Source organism: Grammomys surdaster, unplaced genomic scaffold, assembly GCF_004785775.1.
Source record: "Grammomys surdaster isolate TR1022 unplaced genomic scaffold, NIH_TR_1.0 342, whole genome shotgun sequence".
NCBI lineage: Eukaryota > Metazoa > Chordata > Mammalia > Rodentia > Muridae > Grammomys > Grammomys surdaster.
In genome coordinates, this window is record NW_021604761.1 from 222,073 (window position 1) to 235,951 (window position 13,879).

General features: G+C 45.6%; 1 protein-coding gene across 1 annotated transcript in view; it reads right to left on the reverse strand.

Annotated features, from left to right (window-relative positions):
* Positions 1-12,143: 12,143 nt before the first annotated feature.
* Positions 12,144-13,879, reverse strand: part of Eppk1 (epiplakin 1) — a 15,380-nt gene continuing 13,644 nt past the window's right edge. The window contains exon 2 of the mRNA XM_028778931.1: positions 12,144-13,879. This exon is cut by the window's right edge and continues 6,807 nt beyond it. Coding sequence (XP_028634764.1) covers positions 13,592-13,879 — 288 coding nt within the window. The 3' untranslated portion in view covers positions 12,144-13,591.

Genomic DNA, 13,879 nt, shown 5'->3' on the forward strand with positions numbered 1-13,879 from the left:
CCTATGACAAATGTCCTGAACTCTGCCCAATGAAGAGAGTCTGGATGGGGCAGCAAGAGTCAAGGGCATCTGGGAGCAGCAGGCATTTCAGTGGTAGGAAGCCATATGGTCTCAGAAATGGGGCCAGTTCCCTCCTTAGGTAGCCAAGGAAAGCCTCACTAAAGATGGCACAGCAGCACAGACTGACAGGATGCACTTTAAATCCTCACCACCTGTCTCTTCCTGGCCCAGAATTCCGTGCTTCTCTTTCGGTGTACAAACCCACCTTTCATAATGGCAAGTTTCTCTTTTCTCCCCAAATATGACCCTCTCCTTTCCACTATGGGCTCCCTTGAAGCAATGACTCCATGAAGAGGGAGCATTTCTCACTTGCCACATCCAGCGAAATTCTCCCCCAAACCTCTATCCACCCCTCAACTGCCTTCACTCCTACGGCTGTCTTCTTACCCACCGCTACCTCCCCTTGCTATATAGAGACACCGTCTGCCCTCTGATTTTAAACACCATCTGGCCCCTGACCAGCTCTGTCCCCTACCCCCCGACTTCTGCCATAGCCTGCCCAGATTGCTGCAGCTGGCTGTGGTTTTCTACCCTTCCTAACTTGAGAAGGGTTAGCTAGTTTAGCAGATCAGGAGGGGTTAACCCTCTACTGGCCCCAGAAACAAAAACAGGGCCAATGCTTGGAAGACAATTTGCAAGTCCTTGGATCTACCTATTGTGTCTGTTTTCCTGGGACCCTAGCCACACTGGAGAGTGCAAAAGACAAGGAGCCTTGTACCACAGTGTTAGCAGAGCATCTTGGGGGTGGGTGGGTGGGGCAGGCACTACAGATAGAATCCACTTTTTAAAAATGTTTCTACATTGAAGACTCATTGGTTAAGAGTACTGCTCTTGCAGAGGACCCACGTTCAATTCCCAGCACCCACGTGACAGTTCACAACTACCTGTTTCTCCACTTCCGGGGGATCTGCTGCCCTCTTCTGGTCTTGATGGGTACCAAATGCACATATGGTAGTACGCGTATATACTCGTAGGTGCTCGTTATTACATAGACATAAAATAAACCTTAAAAACAAGCCATAACACCAAAGCTAGTGGCATGCATCACTGCTGGTAGAAGCATATGCTGTCTAAGAACTGTAGAGGAGAGGGCAACTGGATGCTCACACAGGCTTCCCCTAGGTTTCATTCCATAAGACCTTTGTCATGGCTGGTTTCTATAGACAACCTTTGTGGAGGTCAAACCTGCCCCGGGGACCCTGGGGCTCTGACTGTTTGCTTCGTTTGACAGGCCCATCCCTCTTTGTGCTGACTGTGTCTTATACATAGAATACATTTTCTGTCATCCTTTGAGTCCACTTCCTTCACTCAGGTGTCATCTCTCTGACAAGACTTCCTTAGGCTCCATGCTTGCACCCTCTGTCCCCTCCCTAGCCTCACAGCCTTTCCCATGACATTTGACACTGGACCTGCCTGTGTTGGTCTGTTTCATCTGTCCATGCTGGAATGTGTGTCTATAAGGGCAGTGTCTATAGGGGTAGGGTGTCTGCTCTCGGTGCACACACCATGCTCTCATCAATGGTGCGATGGATGTGCAGCGAATGCCACATGAAGGCTGAGGTAGGTGGTGCAAAGAGTCTCCTGAGGCTGCACAGATGAGCTGAACCTCAATTCATTTTCTTCCCCTCTTCTGTCCTATAGCCAGTCCCGTGTCAAACAGGTATGTGTATTGTAACCCCTAGTGCCTGGGAAACGGCCTTAATTTGAGACAAGCTCTTGTTGGATTTAGAGAGGACTGTGGAATCCAACATTTGGCGTGGAGCCTGAGGCTGACGTATGCTCTTGGTCACTTTCCTCCAGCCCCTGCTCCAGATCCAGTTGCCCTCCTGCCTCTGTCTCCACTGCTGTCCATTCCGCCATGTACTTACTATTAATCAGATGTCCTCTGGGCACACCCCCCCTCGATGGTCATCTACCCCCTTGACATCTTGCCTTGTGATTTAGCACCCAACACCTTTCTTCTAACTCTTGTAGACCCACCATGGATCCTTGGGTGTTCCTTCTGGGTCTCTCTGAGCCTGTCTCTGCTGAAGCGTAGACAAGAGATCTATTTTCTGAATTCCTGACCATGTCTTTCCCTCTGATAGGTGGCTTTCAAGGCTTAGACAGGTGTCCCCAGAGGCTAGGTATTCCAGGTAGTTAGAGAGGATGTCCCTTGCCTTGCCACAGCACCTGGCTTTGTGCTTTTAGGTAATACCCTCCAGGACTGTAGACTGGATTTAGAAACTTGCCTCAAAGACCAGAGGAGAGCAAAACTTGCCTCAAAGACCAGAGGAGAGTAGCAGTGAGAGGCTGGCCCCTTTGGGATGGGCAACGGAGTCTGTGGCTTCTGTTCTTGTTCCAAGAAAGCCAATATTGATCTTCCAAGCTCCTCTGAGGAGCTCACCCCATGTGGCAGGAAACTACTGTTTCCCGATGACAGTCAATGAGGGCCAAGCAGCCTTTCTGTAACTTTTTAAAGTTTGGAAGTGGTTCCTAGTGAGTGTGCATGTTTGGAGGGGGGAAAGATCAGCTGTTTTAGGAGATTTCAGGAGAACAGACATCTATTTAGTCATTAATCCCTACTGGGAAATAGAGGCAACAGTGCCAAATGGAAGTACTGGGTCCTGCAGCCAAGCGCTCTCCTTGGGTATCAGGCCCTCCTCAGTGATGTAACTCTGTCATCCACCAAATTGCCTCCAAGGATGACTTGAACATTGTTACATTTTTATTCATTTCAAAAATGTGCCCAAAAGATCAATTTGCACCTGGTCAATACAACAGTACAAGCAAATACATATGAAGCTGTATGGTGGGCATACCTCTCAGTGGATGAGCTTTGAGCTCTTCACGGGTTATCAGTAATCACAGAGCCAGAATGCAGGAGACACTCAACAACCATTCAGCTGCATTTAGAGGAGGAGGAAGAGGAGGAGGAGGAAGAGAAGGAGGAGGAGGAGGAGGAGGAGGAGGAGGAGGAGGAGGGGGAGAGGAGGAGGAGACAAGTTATTTCTCTTGTTGAGATGATTTGCTAGATGCCACATTTATTCAATTTTCAATATTGACTAAAAATGGATGGAAGTCTAAGACAAAAAGGAACTTGCACAGTAAGTGATACAATGTAACATTTCCCTTTTCTTTAAGAGAGTGATTATTGCCAGGCAGTTCTTGATGGGTGGGGGCTGTACATACCTTTTATCCCAGCACTGGGGAGGCAGAGGCAGGCAGATCTATATGAGTTCAAGGCCAGCCTGTTCTACAGAGCAAGTTCCAGGATAGCCAGGGCTACACAGAGAAATGCTTTCTTGAAAAAAAAAAAAAAGCACAGAGGGGGTTATTTGAGGTATCATAACAGATACCACAGGTGTGGTAACTTAAAGAGCAGAAATTAATTTTCTCATAGCTCAAGGGTAGAAGTTCAGGATCACAGAGCAACAGGGCTTGTCCATCCTGAAGTCCCCCTTGATGTGAGGACAGGTTCTCCTCTCTGCATCCTTGAACAATACCTGACTGTATGTGAATGTGCCTTTACTTCTTTCTTTTTTTTCTTTCTTCCTAGATTTATTTTATTGTATGTGCAGGGCCGTGACTATGCATGTTGTATGTGCTGTGTTCATGAAGTGCCCATGGAGACCAGAAGAGCGTTGGCAGTTATAGGCAGTTGTGAGCCTCCATGAGGGTTCTGGGAATGGAACCTGAGTCCTCTGGGAGAACAAAAAGTGCTTTGAGCTTTTGTGGTGGTTTGAATATACTTGGTCCAGGAAAGGAGGTGTGGCCTTGTTGGAGGAAGTGTGCCACTGTAGGGGGTGAGCAATGAGACCCTTCTCCTAACCACTAAGTGGGAGCCAGTCTTCTCCTAGCAGCCTTCAGATGAAGATGTAGAACTCTCAGCTCCTCCTGTGCCATGCTTGCCTGAATGCTGCTATGCTCTTGCCTTGGTGAAAATAAACTGAACCTCTGAGCCTGTAAGCCAGCCCCAAATAAATGTTGTTCTTATAAGAGTTGCCTTTATCATAGTGTCTGTTCACAGCAATAAAACACTAAATGAGACAACTGTTAGGCCATCTCTTCAGGCCCTGACAACCTCTTTCTTAATTATATACGTCAGTACTGGGCATGATGTTGTTGCATATCTGTGATCCCTGAATTGAGGATTGGGAACTTGAGGCTATCCTGAGCCATACATAGCAAGTTCTATAATTTCCACTGAATGACTCTGTCTCCAAATAGTGACACTTTAAAGCACGCTTAACCTAAAGGTTAAAATGTCTATATTTTAGCTTTTTAAGAATAATTTTCATATAAAAAATCATATTTTTTTCAAGATAGGATCTCACTGTGTAGCTCTAGCTGTCCTGGAATCTGTTCTGTAGACCAGGCTAGCCTCAAACTCACAGAGATCCTCCTGTTCTACTTCCCCGGTGCTGGGTTTAAAGCCCCCACCACCTGGTTATCTAGTTACTCTAAAACTAGTATTATTTGTTAGTAGATTATTGCTTAGAAAAATACTTTTGAAGATACGTTTTTATTATTTTTATTTGTGTGTGCGCGCGTGCATGTGTGTGGGTGCATTCGAGTGTGTGTGCGTGTGTGTGTGTGTGTGTGTGTGTGTGAATGTCATCTGGGTGCTAGATCTACTGGAGCTGAAGTTTCGGGTGGCTGTGAGCTGTCTGAGCTGTGGACTGGGAGCTGAGACCTGCTCCTCTGGAACAGTAGTAAGCATGATTAACTGTGAAGCCATCACTCCAGCTGCAGAGAACCATCTTTAACACTGGAACACAGAAAGATGACCTGTTGGCATATGCCTGTGATCTCAGCGCTTGGAAAGTGGAGCAGGAGAACCCGGAGTTCAGAAACATACACAATTACATAAGGAGTTTGAGGACAGCCTGAGCTATATGAGGCTGCGTCTCAAAAAACAAACAAAAGAGGTAAGTATAGGCAGAAGAGTTGGCTCAGAAGTTTAGGGCACTGACTGTTCCTCCAGAAGACCCAGCTTTGTTTCCCAGCACCATCTATAACTCCAGACCCACCCAGAGAATCTGATGCCCTCTTTTGAGCACAGTGAGTACAGGTATACATGTGGTACCCAGGCATACATACAGGCAGGATACTAAGAAATATAAAACAAAATTAAAATAATTTAAAAATTGAACATAGAGGTGTTTCTTTTTACTATAACAAGAAATAAGAGCAACATAGAATTCCCAAGTTCTTTTTTTTTTTTTTTAAAAAAAAAAAAAAGAGGAAAATACTCCTGGGAATGTGGTAAGGATCCTTGGCTAGGTATGGCTGAGTGTAAAGAGCACCTTACCTATGTCAATGATTATAGCCTAGCTATGGCTATCGCTTCAGCCAGAGTCTCAGCTGCAGAGACTCACTGTTTATAAAGGAAAGACTGCCACACAACATGCAAACATCCCAGAATGCCCAGAAGAACATGTGGAATATTTTGAGAGTGCGCACAGAATAGGAACAAACCCTGAAGAATCAAAGAACAAGGTTCTAGGCAAGGGCAGTTTGTGAGCTGGAGGGGTGTGTGTGAGTGTGTGTGTTCTGGATTCACTGTGTGTGCAGCTTCTATCAGCCCCTACTGTTGGCATAAACTTTTTGCAGCCTATTTTAATAAACTTTCTTTTTTTCTTTTTAGAGATTTATTTATTTATTATGTATGAATACACTGTAGCTGTCTTCAGACACACCAGAAGAGGGCATCAGATCTCATTACAGATGGTTGTGAGCCACCATGTGGTTGCTGGGATTTGAACTCAGGACCTCTGGAAGTGCAGTCAGTGCTCTTAACCGCTGAGCCATCTCTCCAGCCCTTTAATAAACTTTCAATCTCTCCTCTAGCCCACCACCCACCAGAGGTAGTGGAAGAGAAAAGTTATTAGGATATGGGGGGAAGTGTACCTGTTTAGCAATAGTTCTTTGGGGGTGAGGTCAATCTCCTTTGTCAGCAATTAAGTCCCATAGCAAACACCAGCTGCAGACCAGTCCTCTAGGCAGGCAGATATCACACATGAACCAGCAGAATCCTGAAGAAACCTCAAGGTGGAGCAAACCGGACTAAGGCTCCAGCTCCCATTGTCCGTGGGGTCATATTTATACTCCTTCATCACGAACCCTTTCATGTGTTTGCTTCAGCCAACATCCTTTCACCTGTCTCTGCTACAGGAAAACATTCTTGCATGGGTCTGCTTTAGCAAGACATTCTTTCACCTGTGTGCCCCAGCAAACCATCACCTGACTGACTTCCCAAAGAAACTAGAAATTTCCACTTCACCCCACAGTAAAATAGACTCTGGTAATCAACCTGGCTTGGTTTACAAACATTGCTGTAGACCATCAACACAGAGGCTAGACCTGGTAATAATCCTCAAAATAATTCAAACAGACCCTGGTAGGTGATGTTCAAACTCACCAGGCTGAAGGAGGCACTTTATACACAAAGCCTCATTAGGGTCTATAACTATGTGTGGGTCCCTTTCTCTAGGATCGACCCTACTTTCCTTCTTGCTACTGCTTTGTAGAACTTAACTCTCTGTCCAACCACCCTTTGCTTCTCTGAGGCTCCTGGATGTCTGTGGGTCACTATGTCTTGGCGAGGGCTTTGGGGACCAACCCTAGCATGTTGCATAGGCTAGGCATGTGTGAGCTACAGCCCCAGCTCTGGGGACTTCTTTTTTGTTGTTTCTCTTTTTTGTGGCCCTGGCTGCTCTGGAACTCACTCTGTAGACCAGGTTGGCCTTGAACTAACTCTCAGAGATCCACCTGCCTCTGCCTCCACCTCTCGAGTGCCAGAGTCACTTAATGGTGTGTGCCACCACACCCTGCTTCCTGGCAACTTCTAAAAGTAGACATTAATGTTTGATCAGACCTGGCAAATCCCATTTCATCACCCTTTCCAATACTTCCTCTACTCATTTCCCAGCCCTTCCCCTTCAGGAATTGGTTGGTGTACATTTCTTCCCACCCTCCCTTCATGCTGTGCTCCCCACAGTGCCTGCTGCACTGTCTTGCAGTTCACCCACGTCTGCGGGCAAGTTTTCTGACACACTGGTTAAATCTGTATGTTGTTAAACCTGTTTAATTCTGCTTACTGTAGTTTTCAGTCTGAGAGTTTCCTGGTGACATTTCCTGGTGACTACCGTGGTGACCAATGCCTGTGCCTGTTGCCTGCTCCATTGTTTCTGGGAGTTCTCATTCCTGCAGCCATAGCTCTTGGTGTGCCCTGGTCTTAGATTATGCAACAGGCACTACTTTATTTTATGTGTTTTGAAGTGGGAATCTCAATATATTGTAAATGTTGCTTGTGAGTGACTCAGAGGCATCCTCTCATTTTAGACTCCCAACCACTGGGACTAGGAAGACAAGAAGAAAACAAACTGTAACATCGTGCCTTGGTGGTGCTGCTTTGAAATTTTACTTAGAGGAGTAAAGTGAGGGTGCCACAAAGCACAACTTCCCCCCCTCCCCGGGAAATCTGATTGTGACTTTGAAAGTCATTGATCTGGAGCCATGCTACCTGAATTCAAGACCTTATTTTCTGAAGACCAACCAGTGGGTGTATGTCTGAATGTAGAGTTGGTATACCTATTTGTATTTCCTGGATCCTAAGACTATTAGTGTGAGCTGCCACATCCAGCTCTCCTCTTGCTCTAGCCCTGCTCACTTTGGCCCAAAGGGTTTGTTTGTTTGTTTGTTTAAGTTATTATATGTAACTACACTATGGCTGTCTTCAGACACCCCATAAGAGGGCATCAGATCTCATTACAGATGGTTGTGAGCCACCATATGGTTTCTGGGATTTGAACTCAGGACCTCCAGAAGAGTAGTCAGTGCTCTTAACCACCAAGCCATTTCACCAGTCCCCTTAGGATCTTTTAAAGAGATGTTTGAAGGCTCTCCAGTTTTCTATCTTTGCTGATCCCAAGGCAATCCTGTATCTAAGAAATCCAGCTTCTTCTGTGTCTATAAGTTAAATGTGCAAAAGTGCCAGGTTCCTGGGCCACATAGGAATTGGTGCTTCCTGACCATCCAGAGTATCAGCCCTGGTATGGGAGGGATGTCACCTGTGTGTTTTGCTGTGAAGCTACCTGTTCCCACTGTGGGCACTGCATCCGATGACTCAGCTCCTACCCCAGCCTCCACACAAGAAAATCTGAAGTGGCTCACTCTGCTGGATAACGTACACCTCTCTCATCCTTGTGGCCCACGCTCTGCTCTGCTTTGGGTGGCTCCCTGCCCTTTTGGGTTTGTCGAGCAACTCCTCCTGGGCCTGGATAGTCAGGGAAGACTAGACAAACTGAGTGATGCAAAGGGGCCAAGCGCTGGACTGCCCTGCCTCAATCTGTCCTTCATGTCACCAGGAAAAAGGAATGAATCGTATGTTGGCAGCTGGACAAGAAGTCATGTCTGATCTGTAGGGACTAAAGCAGCCAGAACCCAGTTAATACCTGACATTCAGCCTGTAGCCTTCTGTGAAGCTTCCCCGCTGCCTAACCTCAACACCCCCTCCGTGTGTGTGTGTGTGTGTGTGTGTGTTTGTGTGTGTAATGTTTTGTGGTTGTTTTGACGCTTGTTCAAGGCCAAATGTTTCTCAAACTCATGATCTCCCTGCCTCAACCTCTGAGATTATAGAGTACAGGTTGTCATGCCCAGTATAAAGTCAATTTTGAACACAAGCTATTAACTAATTTGTGCCTTTGGATTGTTTCTATAGCAACCTTAATTTCCTTGGCCTGATTCTGGGAGGAGGGGCTTTTCTGTTTAGATAAGAAGAGAAAAAACTAGAAGCATGTTAAAAGCTGTTTCATGGCAACACCAATGTAGATGCTTTTAGATCACTTCCAGGATACATTAGACTTGCACACATGACCCCCTCTGAGACATGTACTGTTACATCCCTTTGATTAAAAAAGAAAAACAAAAACAAATAAGGAAAGAAAAGAAACTGGAATGTCAAAAACTCAGTCACTGGCCAAAGAGTAGGTGGAGGTTGGTCAAAGGTAGTACTAGGAGGTGAAAGTCTAGAACCTGGACTTACACTTTTTTGGAAGCCATGGTCAGTTTGTGAGTGTAGCAGTCTAAGGTTGAGAGAGGTTTATTCAAGTGATCTCAGAATAATAAGACTTGCTTTGGTGACTAGTAAATGCAGGGGCTCACAGTAGTCGGTCAGGCGGGCTGCTGTGCCCATGCCCCTTGCACTCTGACCCAACTCACTCTCCTTTTCAGACACTCAGCTTGCTGCCCACTGACTTTCCCAGCACACTGGTGGTATGCCTACTTGTCAAAATTATCCAAATTTTGATTGTGCTTTAGGATCCTCAACTTTCTAGAACAGGATACAACCAGCAGCATCCTTTCAGTGGCAGATAAGAGTTTGCTGCGTGTGGAGGACGCAGCTTGTCGTTGGTGCTTACAAGTTTGCAGCCAGACACTGGAACTGGGCATGCCATTACTTCTCAAGTCAAGATAGTAATCCCTAAGCTCTTCATGTCTGGCCAAGATACAGCAATATGCCTCAGCCCAGGTCTCCCTCAGTCAGTCTCTCTGGATAGAACATGAGCATCATTTTCTGGGGAGGGGCTGGAGAGACCTGGGATGCTCACAGTGGTGGCAAGATGGGAAGGTCTGATCAAAGAACAATTGGTAAGGTGGAGTGTCCGCTCGGTCACTCTTGTGCTGTGTCTACGGTCTCCATCAGAGGACGGCAGGGTCTGAGCACTGTGGTGGATAAGTTAAAGTCTCGACCCACATATCGGATATCCTGGTTATCAGATAGTTACATTACAGTTTGTAACAGTAGCAAAATTATAGTTATGAAGTAGCAATGGAATAATTTTATGGTGGGGGGTCACCACAGCATGAGGAACTATATTAAAGGGTGGAAGCATTAGGAAGGCTGAGAACCATTGTATCTAGACTGTAACAGGAATCCTGTTTCCTTTGTTTTCCCCAACCCTATGGTGTCAGAGTGGGTGTCATTATAGGGACCTAAGAGCCTCCAGAATCCTTACCTTTGTGGACAAAGGGTTCGGTCACCAGGTCCTGGTAGGCCATAGAAGTGTGGCAAGGAGATGTCTCTTTCTCTCTGGCTGCTTTGCCCTGAGCATGGTTATATGAAATTGTCTGTCAGCACAGGAAATTTAAAAATGGGGACAGGTCCTGGTACCTAAATGGGGGATCACAAGAATACCACTGGGCCCCAGAGTATGTATGTGTGAGAATCCAAGCAACCTAGCCAGAGCTAGAGGAGAGGCCCTCTGCTCTCCACACACTTCACCCAACACTCAAGCTCATGACTAAGGGGCACCTGCTAAGAAAGTGCCCCAACAGTACAGAAAAAAAAGCTTCAAATGAGATTGGACACTGAGACCACCACCTCATAAGTGGACATCACCCATGGGCCAAACCTAACCAGAACAAGGGCCAGCTTCACAAAAAGCCAACATTATCAGGGGGCAGGTCATGAAACCATATAAAATAAACAACATAAAAAATGGCTCTACATTCTAAGGGCAGGAATGAGTGAGTCTGGAGAGAGATGATGGTTGACAAGCAGCAGTGATGATGGCCCAGGTGTTAGAAGTATCAGGAGAAAGTCTAAAATAGCACGCTAGGTTTACTGCTCAGTGCCACCCAACACAACCAGCCAATCGACCAGACACGCTGTTATATTTATAGGGTTCTATAAATTTATATTATTTATAGATCACAGACAGGAAAAAAAATCTCCAATCTGAGATGTAGAAAAGAACTTCAAAGAGACAAACAAGAGGTAAGATCACTGCATTTGAAATTTTGAAGGGAAAAAAAAAAAGAGGCCCATAGGAAAGTGGTTTGAAACAATAATACTGAGAATGTCCCAGATTTTGGTGAAAGATATAAATTCCTGGTACAGGGAAGTTCAGCACACTCCAAATAGGGTGAGCTTGGAAAAAACTATGCCCAGAGACATTGCTAGTAGCCTGGGCAGATTCTTCTAAAGACCACGAGGTAGCCAAGGCCATGGTAGGCACCCACACTACTGAGCAAGTAAAGGGATCAGACCACAGCCCTGCCCTCCATACCTGACCCAGCTAGCCACATATCCATGATCAACTGCACTCTGGAGGCACTCCTAGGAGCATGGCTTAACAGTAACCTCTGACTACTTAGCCCAGATTTCAGACTGTTTGGTTCCTTTGTTTAATCTCTGCATTAAAAATAAAGTTTTGTAAATAAAGCTTCAAACACCTGAGATGCAAACAAGACCTTTGGGGATGGAGAGTGGGAGGCTAGAGAAGAGGCTTGACATTTAAGAGCATTGACTGATCGAGGTTCAATTCCGAGCACCCACATAATGGCTCACAGCTACCGGTTTCAGGTGATCCGAAACCCTCTTCTGACCTTCACAGAAGCCAGGCACATTGGGTCAAATAGACATATATGCAAGGCAAAACACTCATACAATAAAAGCAAATAAAGATATAAAAATTAAAAATGATAACAAATAAAATGAAAATAAAAAGAAGTTTCAGTTAATTTTTCAGATTTATTTCATTTTCTGTTTATGAATGTTTTGCCTACATGTGTGTATGTGTGACACTTGTGTATTGGGTGTCCTTGGAAGTAGGGAGAGAGGGGGCCGAACCCAACAAGAGTTATGGATGGTAATGAGTCACTATGTGGAGAGCCAAACCCAAGTTTGCTGAAAGAATGGTCACATGCTTTTAACCTCTGAAACATCTCTCTAAGCCCTGTTGTTTTGTCCTTAAATTGCTTTCTTGAGGTGTCCTAACTACTTTTGGACTCTGCCAGCAGGAAACCCCATGACCAAAGGAAAACCTTGCCCTTGAATCTTCCCAATACCAAGTCCAAAGAAACCATTTTCCCATGAAACAAAAGAAAAGCCTTAAATCATTCAAGATAACAGGAATGTTGGTCATATACAAACATATTCTGGCAAATTACCTGTGAGGGAGGTTGCTTTTCTAGTCCTTACCTGTGGGGGCCAACAAGACTGAACTGCGCACAGACCAGAGCAAGCTGACGGTCAATGCTTAGCACACACTGACAGAGCGACTCATACAGGTGACAGCAGCACAAATGAGTCCCCACAAGAGCAGAGAATTCATTTATTATCAAAAGACATGTGTTCACTAAAAGTTGTTACACCAAACTGTGAGATGTCTCAGGGGTACATGGCGAGATGAGAAACGTCATATCAAATACAGGCGGTAAATCAAGACACACCATGTACAAAGTGGTCATAAATTGAAAATGTTGAAGATCTTGGCCAAGCATTGTGACAGGATTTTCCCTGTCCAGTCTATTTAATTATTAGTGCAGCAGGAGGACTGTGATTGGACAGGGAAAAGGGAGGCGGAGCTAAGAGTTGCAGGGAGAGGGAGTGAGTGACTCAGGAGAGAAAGGGGAAGGAACCAAGATGGAGCAGGAGGAAGACAATCCAAGTTCCAAATGGCTTTAAATAGCCACAGGGAGCTATGATATCATACAGGGAAAGAATAATTGGGGTAACTTGCCTAATCTAGGTGGGCAGCTTGTATCATTATCAACTGGCTCTAAAAAATATTGTGTGGGTATCTTGTGAATTGAGAATTTATTGGTATATAAATCTGACTTGTTATAAGCTTCTAGAGTTTTGATTTTACCATGTTACTGGGAATTGTGACAGCTAACCCCAGGGTGGATGGTCATTGCATTGGGGCTAGGGTGGCAGTGACCCGCCAAGGGAACTCAGGAGCTCCAGGCCAGAGAATCTGCCAAGATGAGAACACACAGCTGGTGTCATGTGGCCCACCGGTGTTGGGCACAGCTCAGGAACTTGCCCATTCTTTTTTAATATTCCTGCAACAAAGCATGGTAATTTGTGCATGGAATCCCAGTGCTTGGGAGACCAAGAGAAAAGATTGCCAGTCACTTTGAGACAGGTGTGCACTACAAGGTGCTTTCAGGAATGCAGATACAGCCTCGATTAAAAGCTCACTTCCTTGGCTGGGCAGTGGTGGCACATGCCTTTAATCCCAGTCCTCGGGAGGAAGAGGCAAGTGAATCTCTAAGTTTGACTCCAGACTGTTCAACAGAGTGAATAGCAGGAGAGCCAAGACTGCAACAGGAAAACCCTCTGTCAGAATAAAACTCAACAACCAAAAGCCTCCCTCTAAGCTCATGCTGCCATCAAAACATCAACAGAAGACAGTCCTAAGAAACAACATGAGACAGGTTAGGGATTGAGCTCAGGGGTAGAACTCTTGTCTAGGAGGCCCAAGGCCCTGGGTTTGGTCCTCAGCACTGAAAAAAAAGAAAAGAAAAAAAGAAGGAAGAAAAAAAGAAAAAATACGAGAAAACAGCAACAAAAGGACAGAGAACATGTATGGGACACAAAAATTATCACTGAGACTCAGACAGGAGAAGAAGGAAAGAACATAACCTAAACCCTGATAAAGAAGATATACTATAAAAAAGTAGACAGGGAACCTAAGGATCCAGGGAATGTCTATGACAATGCTGAAGTGGACAATGCTCAGAAAGTCACAGAAAAAATTCAGTCATTAGACAGCGAGAGAAACAATAATCCAGTCTCAGGGTCGGCTGTAGCTCTCTGCAAAAGTTGTAGGTACGTGAGGTTCTCATGGGTATTGGGGTCGAAGAAGCCCTTGGTGTCATCACCAGGGTCAGCCAAAATGTTGTTCATCTCCTCATCAAAGTAGCCACGTTGGTAGGCCACGTCCACGGGAACACGGTGGCTGTGTACGGGGTCGATGACTCCACCTGTGGCGATCTGTGCCTCTAGGAGGCGAATGCCATGGTTCTTGACAATGAGGTCCCTCTG